The 12,239-nt window shown below is 55.1% G+C and overlaps 1 protein-coding gene across 1 annotated transcript in view; it reads left to right on the forward strand.

Annotated features, from left to right (window-relative positions):
• Positions 1 to 542: 542 nt before the first annotated feature.
• The window catches only part of CCN4 (cellular communication network factor 4), a 38,531-nt gene continuing 26,834 nt past the window's right edge, over positions 543 to 12,239 (forward strand). The window contains exon 1 of the mRNA XM_072774573.1: positions 543 to 831. Within this exon, the coding sequence (XP_072630674.1) occupies positions 778 to 831 (54 nt within the window). The 5' untranslated portion in view covers positions 543 to 777. The remainder of the gene's footprint in view (positions 832 to 12,239) is intronic.

A 12,239-nucleotide genomic window follows, 5' to 3' on the forward strand; every position in this document is an offset into this window, starting at 1 on the left:
GGACCGGGGGGACACAGTGCCAGCACCCGAAGGCCCTCTCGGGCTGATGATAGAGAAAGTCAGCGCCTGCAAACTGGCCCCCGTGGCTTTAACTTGTCGGGAGGGCTGATGAGAACCTGGGCCCCGGAGCTGAGTTCATTCGCAAATTCCTATCATTTCTAGATGGCTGCAGCTCAGAGCCATCCTCCTTTGAGCGCAGCCAGGGAGAGAAGAGTGAATGATGGCAAATGAAAACCAGAAGTAGGAGCAGCCTGAAGAAATGGGAGGGAGCTTATTCGCCTCCTCTGGAAGCATGTTCAAAGTCCCCCTCCCCCGGCCGCCCGGGTAACCCTATCCCCCCTCCACCTGGCACCCTCCCCTGGTTTACCTCTCCCCACCTTTGGGAAATACCTGGGCGGGATGACCCCAGTCCCTTCCGTGAGAATGTACTGCCCCAGTGTGAAATCACAGCCCTGTGACTTTCCCTTTAAGAGCTGTCAGAGCCAGAGAGGCTGGCCAAGCTTGGGCAGGAGGTGGGGACAGAGGGAAGAAAGGAGAAAAAAAAGAGAGAGAGAGAGAGAGAGAGAGAGGCAGGAAAAGTTTTTTCAGAGGAAAATGCAGGGTTTATCCTTAACTCTGACGTCAGATCTTGCTTTAATAAAACCCCCCCCAAGGCTGTGGGAAGAGGCATATCTGGTGCTCCTGATGGGCCAGGCCAGTCTCTCGGCCCAGCTCCCCCGAGAGGCGGCCGGATCCTCTGGGCTGCTCCGTCGATGCCGTTGCCGCTGACTTCCAGGCATGAGGTGGTTCCTGCCTTGGACGCTGGCAGCAGTGACAGCAGCAGCCGCCACGGTGAGTCCCGCCTGGAGGGGCTCAGAGAAGGGACCCAGATCCCTTCTCCCACTGGTTCTGCTACGTGGGTGGGCAGATCCAGGGGGGCTGGGAGCGTGGGGGCGAGCTGGAAGTGACTGGCCCCCACGGAGGGGCCAGGGCCAAGCCCAGGGGGAGGACGGGGCTGTGCAGCGGGAAGGGGGCAGCCCCCGCGGTGGCGGAGGGTGGGCGGGGGTGGGCAGGGTTGCACAAAGCAAACAGGTGCTCCACGCCCGCCTTTCACACCTGAAACTCAGCAGAAAGGGGGCACTTGGTGGATTGGGGAGTCGGGATCCTGGCCCCCAGACCCAGCTGTGCCCGGGCTGGCTGTGTGACCTTGGGCCAGTCACTCCTCCCTGAACAGCGAAGAAGTCCGCAGGAGGCTTGTCAAGTTTTGGGTTTGGAAAATAAGGCTCCAGATGCTGGACATACTACAAGTAGGGGAGTCAGAAGACACCCGAGAAGGCCAGCTTTCCACAAAAGTGCTGCTTTTGGGCAAACACTGCTTGCGGACGCTTTTGAACCCCAACCTCGGGTGCCTCGGGCTGGCACAGCCACCTACAGCGCAAGGGCACATGCACATTGGGGCCCCGGACATGAAGCCGGCTGTTTCGGGGGATCCTGTGCGTGCTCTCTCTCCTCTCCCTGCCCCAGGGCTCTCCTTCAAAGCCAAGGGAGAGGGTCTCTCTGAGAAGCCAGGGGAGCAAGACACGTGGCAGCACACAGCCAGCCTGCTGTCTGCGGGTGTAGACGCAGGCCCAGGACGGGCAGGAGGTGGGCAACGGGGAAGAGCTCCTGAATCCAAGATCCCACAGCCCCAGCCAGCGCCTGCTGCCTGTGGTGACGCCAAGAGACAGAGGGAAGGTGGCAAGAAGGGTTTCATTACCCACGAGCCCTGAAGCTTCTTTGGTGATCAACGTGCCCCATTTGTGGATGAGGAAGCTGAGGCTTAAGGTAGAGCTACTCGCCCATGGGCTCAGAGTCCCGGGCTCTGATTTAACCAGATCTGAGGCTGAGAGCCGACCCAGCCCAGTTGCCTCTGGAGCTGGGGGAATGGATGCTTCTCCAGGCGCCGCCGTAGTATGTTTGAGGAGGGCAGGGGTGCATCTGCGTGGTTGGTTGTGCAATCCTTTATTTTAATTAATTTATTTTTTTTGTGAAATCCTTTAAAGCTTGCATGGGGCCCACCCATGGTTGGTGCCAAGCCGTGCTGCAAAAAGCGATGCTAACTTCATTTTATGGAAGAAAGAAACAGATGCTTAGGGCAAGCAAGGGACTTGCCCAGGGTCTCACGATTCGTAAGTGGCCAGGGCTCAAATTGAGATCTTCTCCTGCCCGCCAAATCCTGCTCTTTCTTCCAGAGCTTTCCTAGCTTAGGGTCAACTGAGCGTTTCCTACAGACTGGAGCAAACCACAGAGAGCCAAAGCAGCCTTTATTGGGGGTTACTAGGGTTGGGAGGACAAGGCGTGGATGGAGAAGAGGTGAGAGGGGCAGGGTCGCAGGAGTCTGAGCGAAGAGGAGGAAAGAAGCTGTAGGCAGGTCCAAGTACGTTGGAGCCCGTTACCTCCCAGGATGGGGGGTGCTGGGGAGGAGAGGGGTCCAGATCCCCAGGGAACCTGCAGCATGGGAGCCCAGAATCCAGAGAGACACGAAGAGCAGGATGGAGGGGAGGCTCCTGGGAGGCAGTGGGGCACCTCTCCTCTGTGCAGCCCCCCACTTGGGGACCTTCTCTGGGCCCCCAACATGACCCAGCCCACATTGGTGTCCAGATCCAGAGGCTCCCAGACAAAGCCCAGCATGAGAGCTCTTGGAGCATCCTAATGCCCCCCGTGAGGCCTGTGAGACAGATGGCGACCAGGGCTTTGCTCTCTAGCCAAACGCCATACATGGCCTTCCTCTGCTAACTAACATAGAACAGGAATGCAAGCTCCTCCGGGGGCCCCGGGGGATTTTCATGGAAAAATGATTATAGATGTTCATATGGAAGGAGCCGTTTGTGAGACGTGCCGAGGGAAACATGTTGAGGAAGCAGAGTTCTGAGGGAAGACTTGCCCTATCAGATAGTGAAATGCCATCTGAAAGTTCTGGAATTGAAGGAGCAAGATGCCAACCAGGAAGAGAGAAATTGAGCAGGACAGGGCAGCGAGCTCAGAAACTCCACGGAGCCTCCTTGGGAATGTGATCTGTGATCAAGGCGTGAGGGGATTTTACAGATTTGACTGGTTTTTCCATCTCTTTATTCTTCTGTTCCTTCTACATGGACAATACCCACCCTGCGCTAGGAGAAAGGGGCTACGTTTAGTGGGTGCAACCAATGGCCCGAGCCAAGGGCCTGTGTATATGAGACCTTCCTCAGGTCACCCAGCAGATACTCACTAGCATATACCGAGCACCCCCTAAAGCCCTTACAGCAATACTACGAAGCAGACGTGATGACCCCTCTTTGCCGATGCAGAAACTTGAAGGTCAGAGAGGTTCAGTCATTTGCCCGAGGTCACACAGCTGGCAATTTTGAACCTAGGTGCTGCTCTGTGCCACACAGCCTGCGGCCTAGCTGGCCCACGTAGCCATATAGAAATGAGAGGCCCATGGTTTCTGCTCCTACAGCACGTAGAGGCCAGAGAGACACAACAGCCACCCCCGCCCATGGGGAAGACGGGTGGCGGGGGTGGAGGTCTCCAGGACAGAGAGGCTGGGTGCAAGCTCTGCCAGGGCTGGGCCAGCTTCAGCAGGTCCCTTACCGGCTCTGGGTCTCGCCGTCTTCTCTCGTTCATCGAGGCTCACCACCTCGGCCCTACTAGCTCCCTGCTGAAGGCTCTCAGAAGCCTGGGACTGGGAGAAGCAAACTACGTGCCAGTAAGTCCCCGGGCACACTTTAGGTCTGTGGTCGTCAGTGTGTAGGTGAGACCCACGTCCTGTCTGCCATATAAACGCGGGGATATGCACGGGCTTGTGTGTGCACGTGTGTCGGAGATCGTGGCTCGTCTGAGTGTGTAAATCGCCACGGTGTGTGTGATGGTACACGGATGCACGTGTAGGGTATATGAGATGCAAGCTCATTCTCCGCTCCCGGGACCGACCACGGGGTGGTGTGGCCCGGTATGCGGCACAGCCCTTTTAAAAATGTGAGAACATAACATAAACCCTGTGCCTCCTCTACAACCCCTGTCCACGGCTTTGGATCTGAGCCAGCATTTCAAACCCCACCCCAGGCCCCTGCTTGGAGCCTCTTCCTGCAACTTAGACGCTCTGCTGGTCGGCTCGGGGCCGCGGCCTGCCCCACTTGCCGCCTGTCCGGGGGATGCTGGCGGGAGTGTGGCACCACCAGGAGCTTTCCACCTGGCACGGCGCTTGGCAAAGCTTCGCCCTCTGGGATGGGCTCCTTGGAGAACCAGACCCTGACTGTGGGTGAGGCCGCACCTCCGGCCCGACGGCAGACTCACCTCCCCCCCCAGCTTATAGAAGAGGCCACTGTCCCAGGCCAGCAAAGCAGCCAAATGCCAGGAGGCTGCCTTTGGCTTTGTACAAGGATTTGCGCCTGGGATTCCTCCCAGGAGACTTGGCCATCTCTCGGGGCAGCAGGGAGGGGCCGTTACACATACTGTGAGCTCCACATGGGAGAGAGGGAAGCAAGACAGCAATGGGCCAGGCTGGAGTCCCAGGAGGGGCTGGGAGGCCTGCCAACCACAGTCGGGGAAGCAGAGCAAGGAAGGAAGTTTCAAGCTCAAACCATACAATACTGTGAATGTCTAAGAGCGAGGCTTTGGCACATGGTACGTTCACTCAACACCCCTGGAGCTCCCGGTGACTCAGTAACGCTGATGAGAATGAAGGTAAACACAAATGAAGTGTTCACTGTATCCCAAGCACTCTACGTACAGCAGCTCACTTGGAGGCCACACCTATGAAGCCACCAGCATCCTCATACTGGCACTGTCCCTCATGGCCACTTGCCACAGGAGACCACTGGGTACCTGAAATGAGGCTCCATCCCAAGGGAGATGTAGAACACACACCAGATTTCAAAGATTCAGTACGAGTACAGGAGCACCACAGGCTCACTGTGATTTTTCTATTGACTCCATGTTGAAATAAGAATATTTTTAATATGTTGGGTTAAACGAATAGAACACGAAACTGACTTTCACTGGTTTCTTACTAGTTTTCTGGCTACTAGGAAATGTAAGATTCTATATCTGGTTCACGTAGTGTATTACTAGACCGTGTTGGCCTGGGAAGACGCCAAGTGTCCATAGATGGGTTTTAATAGGTGGAGGGGGGCCAGATATTAAGGGTTCTAATCCCAGCTCGTCCACTGAGCCAGTTTTGTCATCTGTGAAAAGATGTAATATTAGTACTTGTTTCCTTGGGTTATTGAGAAGATTAAGGAATGAAACAGAGATAAAGCACGGGAAGCCCCAGCGTAGCCAAGGGGAAGTGGGGACATGATTCACTTCACTCCAATAGCAGGGTTGGGGGCCCCAGCTTGAGTGGAAGCACTGGCTGCAGGCAAGTGCCAGGTCTGAACAAATGAGCAGGGGTTCATAAAGACCCCAGACCCAGCACCAGGTGGGCGAGAGGAGTGGTAGACTTACTGGTGGACTGTGCTGGGCTCAGGGCTGAGTTGGTCTCCTGAAGCTCCCAAGGTTTCTACATCCTGCCAGCTTCTTAGCACATTTTGAAGGAGTCAATGGACATGGTTGGATTATCACATAGGAGAGAAAAATACTGATGGTGGCTGTGGTGAAGATGATGGTAGTGCTGTGAAGGTGATGATGAAGCTGATGATAATGATGGTGGTGGTGGTGGTGGTGGTGGTGGTGGTGGTGGTGGTGGTGCTGGTGCTGATGATGGTGGTGATGATGATGGTGGTGGTGGTGGTGATGGTGGTAAATATGACAGTGGTGGTGATGATGTTGCTGATGGTGGTGGTAGTGATGATGACAGTGGTGCTGTGATAAAGGGGATGATGATGGAGGTGGTGATAATGATGGTGGTGGCAGTGGTGGTTATTATATTAGTGGTAGTGGTGGTGGTGGTGGTGATGTTGGTAATGATGGTGGTAAAGATAACAGTGGTGGTGAAGATGGTGCTGATGGTGGTGGTGGTGATGATGATGGTGGTAGTGGTGATGGTGGTGGTAGTGGTGATGATGGTGTTGGTGGTGGTGGTGGTGGTGATGGTGGTAAAGATGGCAGTGGTAGTGATGATGGTACTGATGGTGGTGGTGGTGATAATGGTGGTGGTGGTGATGATGATAGTGGTGCTGTGATAAAGGGGATGATGATGGAGGTGGTGATAATGATGGTGGTGGCGGTGGTGGTTATGATGATAGTGGTGGTGGTGGTGGTGGTGATGGTGGTAAAGATGACAGTGGTGGTGCTAATGGTGCTGATGGTGGTGGTGGTAATGATAAATGAGGGTGCTTGTAGTTGAGAGTTGGGTCTTACAACCCTGAGTCCCTTGATGCCATCCACGGTTTCATAGCCCACTCACTTGCTCGTTCCATGGATGCTGACAGCCTTGCTGCACACCCAGGCCCTTCTTATTTCTAGAGAAATGATGATACATGGTCATCTCTGTTCCGCTGTCAAGAATGGCTCATGTGTTGGAGGTAGATTTTTACGCTATCAGAGAGGAGCATGTTGAGGAATCCAAAAGGAAGCTCAGAGAGCTTCAGGAGAAAAAATATGAATTCCAAGACTCTGAGCCTGAATTCCTGGGGAGAGCCCCCAGGTACATGCATGTCAGCTGGCACCCTGGTGATTCTTAACACACACTGGATTTCAAAAATCACTTCTGTATCTCGCCCAGCCTTGACATTCTGCTAATCCACCAACTGTCATCCTGTTCCTCCTCTCTGGGAAAGGGGGAGGCAGAGGGGGAAAGGGAGACAGAACCAGATGAGAAGGAACCATGCCTCTCAAAGTATGAATAATGGACATTCCAGGGGATGTGATATCATCTGTGCCCACCCACCCCAAGGCCCCCAGTCTGGAGGCTAGTCCAGGCTTGAGACACCGACTGTGGATCTGCTAACCCCGGTAGGGGTGGGCGGGAGGAAGGAGAGGAAATGAGAGCCTGGGGCCCCAAGAAGAGGAAGGGAGGGGTCCAGCCCTGTCCTTCCCAGAATCTTGCATTGAGTCTTGGAAGTGATAGAAGGGGTGTGCGCTATGAGCCTGCCTGGGGCAGGATGGGTCAGGGGGTGAAGATTGGAGGAATATTCTGAGAGAGCAAGGACGTGCCACCCTGTCCTTGGGGCAGATGGTGGACTGGCCTGGATGCTTGCCTTCTCAGTGTTTGTTTTCTGGTTTTAAAAATGAGGAGGTTGGACTTGAATCCTAAACTTGCTTCCAACTGGAGCATCCAGAGTCCTAGGGTCCATTCACCCACTCACTGGGCGACCCAACATGGCACCAGCAGCAGGGCTCATGGGCTGTGATTCCCGTGCTGTTGCTCTAGGATGGGCACACATCACTGGCCCTGGCACTGAAATGGGTGTCCCATGCTCTGGGATGACCCTCCAGACATGCATCCTCCCCTCGAGTTGTTCAAAGATGACTTCCTGTCTCGTCTTTCAGCCCTCAGAGTGTATCGCAGGTCTCATAAAGCCAAAAAGCACTCCACCAGCTTAATCTCCACCGCGTCCCACCATCTGAGGGCTTCCCCAGTCAGGCCTGGTCCTGAGGGTTCTCAAGTACTACCTCCAAAGAGCAATCCCAGGCACCCCCAGGCCTACTGCGTCGGGCTGGACAGGGGTCCAGGACTCCAGAGTTTTAACACTTCCCAGCACAGAGGAACCTTGAGGTCTTGCAAGTTTGGGAGACACCCTTGAAGGTAACAGTGCCTTTGGAGCACTTAAGTCCCCACTTGTCTCCCCATCTTGGGGAGAATGGCTCCATCTGCCCCTATCAGAAACCTGGGGCCATCATCCACCCTTATCTCTGGCTCCCCACTCCTCCCAGCTGCCGGTGGGAGCACTGGGACCTTCAGCAGGGCCCTCCATCCAGCACCTCCCCCTGGATCCCCTCCAGATGCCCTCCAACCTGGAGGCTCAAGCCCACGTGTGGAGCTTGGAGAGAAGAGTGTGAATTCTGCTGGCAGGATGATTGGGAGGAAACCAAGGAGTTTGAATTTAGGAAGGGGATCATCTTGAGCACCTCACTTAGCCCTTTAGAGTCTCAGTTTCCTGTGACACAGGGATTGACTAAATGTCACCGTGCCAGAGAAGGAGCTGGGGCAACACAGAGCCCGGGGCAGCTGGGCGTGCCACAAGTCCCACCAGGCTCCTCGCTCTGAGTCTGGCCAAGCCTGCCTTCCAGCCTCATCCTTTGGAAATGCCTTCGGTCACCTTCTTCCCAATACAAGGCTGTTGTCCCAAATATGCAAGTGTCCTCCCGGTGATGCAGATGCTCCTGCTGTTCCCTCTGCCCGAAGCCTTCTCCCCCACTTCTCTGCTCATGGAATCCATGCTGCTGTAACTGGAATCCTCCAGGAAGCTTCCCTTGGCTTCCACCAGGAGGAGCTGCCAGCGGGTGCCCACAGGTGCTGGTTCTTGCCCAGGTAGAAGGACACAGGTCACTGCGCAGCTCTCCGCTGGCCTCGCCGCATGGATGAGCCACCCTGCCTCACGCTCCTACCTCCCACAAGGACACAGCCCCAGGCCCTGGCACCTGCTGTGCCCTACCCTTGGCCTTGCTTGTGCTTTCTCCCCTCTGGACCTGACACCTGCCATATGCAGCTCAGCAGTCACTGTGGGTGCACATTATAGGTGTTGGCTGAACGAATGAATGAGTGAGTGAATGAACAAAACCAGAAGGGCTGGGCAGGTTGGGTGTAGAGGGGATGGGGAGGGAGGGAAGGCACAACACTGACCTTTCTAGTGGAGACGTTGTGCCAGGGAAGGGGACGGGGGATCTGACGGTAGAGACCGGGCCTGATGGCTAGGAGGGCTGAACGGTGAGCAGGAACTCACAGGCTGCCCTCCACAGCCCAGACCAGGGGTCCGAAGGCCCCGTGCTAGTCAGGCCCTGATTCAGTCTTGGGGCCCCGGTTTCTCCATCCGAAATGCAGGCAGGAAACCCATCCTGCCCATGCTGGACGGCGTGGAGAGGCAGGGCAGGTGGCAGTGCATGGCCCGGGGACAGAGCCCGCTCGGCCGCTTCCCACTGGGCCTCAGCCTTTCGTCTGTCAAGTGGACTTTGAAAGTCCGGCTCACAGAGCCCCTGTGACCCAGAGAGAGAGGGCAGAGGAGGTGCGGAGCGCGTGTGCAGGAGACTGGGCAGCCGCAAGCAGGAGAGCAAATAAATATCAAGGTGCTCTGGTGTTAGCAGGGGATTGTCTTCGAGGCCCGGCGGAGAGTTCTGGAACAACAAAGCTGGAGGGCGGGGCCCTCATGGATTGGGGGCTACAGCTGTCTATCTGTCCGGTGGACACTGCCCTTTAAACCTTCCTCTTACACACACACACCGAGGCATATACACACAGAGAGACATAGGCATACACGTGTGCACACACATGCACGCACACAGGCATACATATGTGCACACACAGGCAAACACACACAGACACAGGCATACACGTGCACATGCCCAGGCTTACACACGTAGAGACACAGACACACATGCATGCACACAGGCATACACACAGAGAGATACAGGCATACATGTGCACACACATATATACACACATAGGCATACTCATAGTGAGGCACAGGCATACATGTGCACACACACTGGCATACACACACACAGGAATACACACACATTGGAATACACACACAGAGACACAAACATACACGAGTGTGCACACACACACACACTCATGCGCACATGCACACACCTGTCGACTTCCTTGACAGCTGCTCCCGGCCCTGAGCTCCAGGGAGCCTCATCCTGACCCTTGCAAACTCCTGCTTTTAAACAACTGGAAGCATCACCCCCTGTGGGATCCCCACTGTGATCTGGGGACACACGTACCTCACTTAGTCTAACAGGAGGGCTCTCTGCAGCAGGGGTTCTTATCGTCCTCATTCTGCAGAGGAGGAAACTGAGGCAGGATTTTACCGATGATCTTCTTGCCATCGGAGCATCAAAATCACCACCTTGTTCTCCATACATGGCTGGTGGGACCTGTCCCCGGGGGTGTCCTTGTGTGCCAGGCCCTGGCCCACGTCCACCCTCACAGACTGAGTCAGACTTGATCCAGGAGAAGGGAAGGGGGCTGAGGTCAGGCTAGGGATGGTGGAGGGAGGTCCTGCACGATCGGAGGCTGCTCAGCCTGCCAGCAGTGCCGGGAGGCGCCAGAGGATTGCCTCATCCCAACCTGCCCAATGGGCGAGCAAGTGGCTCATCAAGGCCACAGTCACAGCCCCAGGGGCCTGGGACCCAGGGCTTCCCACCTCCAGGTGTGGGTCTAGGAGCTGAAGACGGTTCTCTCAGCCCCAACAGGCAGCTGCTCCCTCGTCCCTGGTGGAAGAACAGGCCTAACCTCAGCAGATGTTGATTTTTTCCACCCTTGTCTATATTGGCTGTTGTTCCAGAGCCAGCTCCAGCCTCGTCACCCCATAGCCACCGCCACCTCCAGTCCTGGTGCATGGAAAGCCCCCAGTTCCTTTTGATGAATTACATGATGACTGGAAATTGGGCAAGAGAAGGGCCCCTTAGAGGTCCTCGGAGGATTAGGAGACCAGAGGCAGAAGAGCAGAGTGCATGATTTTCTTGCTAAGCCTCTTAACCTTGGGGTGCCCTCAGTTTCCCCATCTGTCAAATCAAGACCGTGAGGGCTGACCTCACAGGGTGGTTTTGATCATTACCCGGCACAATGGATTGGCTGATTCGGGGGACGCACATGTCCCAGGTATGGCCCTTTAGGTCTCCTGACCATGGCCCCAGCCTACCGTCTCCATACCCCGAACCCTAGGCCCCAACACTGAGCACTGGTCACTCCTGTGCCATGCCACATCACTGCTACCTGCCTGCCTTTGCTCATGCAGTTCCTCTGCCCCTCTTCCTGGCCTTCTGGTCAATCCTCAGTCATCACCCCTCAGGACACAAGGCAAATGATGCCTCCTCCAAGAAGTTCTCCCCACTCCTCTGCCCCGGCCCTTGCTTTCTTGTCTTGCTCTCACAGCCCTTTATTTTAGACTCTGCTGAAATGCTGTGCAGAGTGGCCACTGGGTTCAAATCCCACCTCCTCCATATGCTGGTAGCCTTGGGCAAATTATCTGCGACTCAGTTTACCCATCTGCACATAGGGGGAAGCTGATTGTAAAAGCCACCTGCCTCTTAGGGTTGTCACAAGGATGAAACGACTTAGGTAGAGTGAAAACAAGTAAGAGAGGCCCGAATGGCAAAATACAGAACCACTTGTAGACCTTGCCTCGATCTTGATTCAGAGAAAACCATCTGATTAAAAAAAAAAAAAATCTTGGAGACAATTCGTGAAATTCGAATAAGGACCAAAGACCAAGCACTAACTGGAGGAAATTACAATGTCGTAACTAATCTCACTGGGGGGAATCGTTGTATGGGGGTGGCCTGTTCTAAGAATTTCTCCTGCTTTTGCACGTGCTCCAGAATTTCGGGTGCAATAACGCGCGGTGTCTGGGGTGTGCTCTGAAATCCTCAGGGGAAGGAAAAAATGCGAGTAGGTGGGAGTAATGGATAAAGCAAGCTCAAGGAAGCTGGGTGATCGCTGACGCTGGTGAAAGGCGCGAGAAGTGGGACTTCGGTGAATACGACACCTGTCTCGAGGGAAGAGCGAACAGGTCTTGAAGCTGCTGACACGTGCAGCGCGGGCACAGAGCCCTGCCACTTGGTGCGGGCGCCGAAGGGGTCGGCAGTTGTACGCCGGGCTGGCGCTCTGTCCCGGGACCGGCAAACCCTCCCATAGCAAACCATAGAAGATCGGATGGCAGATAGGCGAGGCTTTGTGGGCTATGGGGTCTCCTGCCTTGTTTTTGTTGTTTTTTTTTTCCAACTTTTTGAAAATGGGAAATCCATTTTTTACAAGACGCAGTGGGCCAGTTGTGGTTGCTGGGCAGCAGATTGCAACCCTTGCTCGGGATGCAGTTACTCCTTCTATTAGTCTCTTCCCCTCAGAAGGCTGGGTGCTCCCGGAGGCTTCGCACTTGGAATTGAAGAGATGCTTCCTATAGTTGATGAATGAATGAATGAATGAATGAATGAACGGACGAATGAACGAACAAGCAAATGAACGGACACACAAGGGCTCCTTATTTGGAAAGAAGTCTGGCTTCCTGACCCTTCGAGCCTTGTCCTCTACAGTGGAGTCCTCCTCCCCTGCCAGAAGCTCACAAGACTGCATGCTTATAAAGCCAATTAGCAGAAAATCCCAAAAACTCTTGCACACCCCATGACCTGCACCG

The sequence above is a fragment of the Canis lupus genome, chromosome 14 (genome assembly GCF_048164855.1).
Source record: "Canis lupus baileyi chromosome 14, mCanLup2.hap1, whole genome shotgun sequence".
In the NCBI taxonomy this organism is placed as follows: Eukaryota; Metazoa; Chordata; class Mammalia; order Carnivora; family Canidae; genus Canis; species Canis lupus.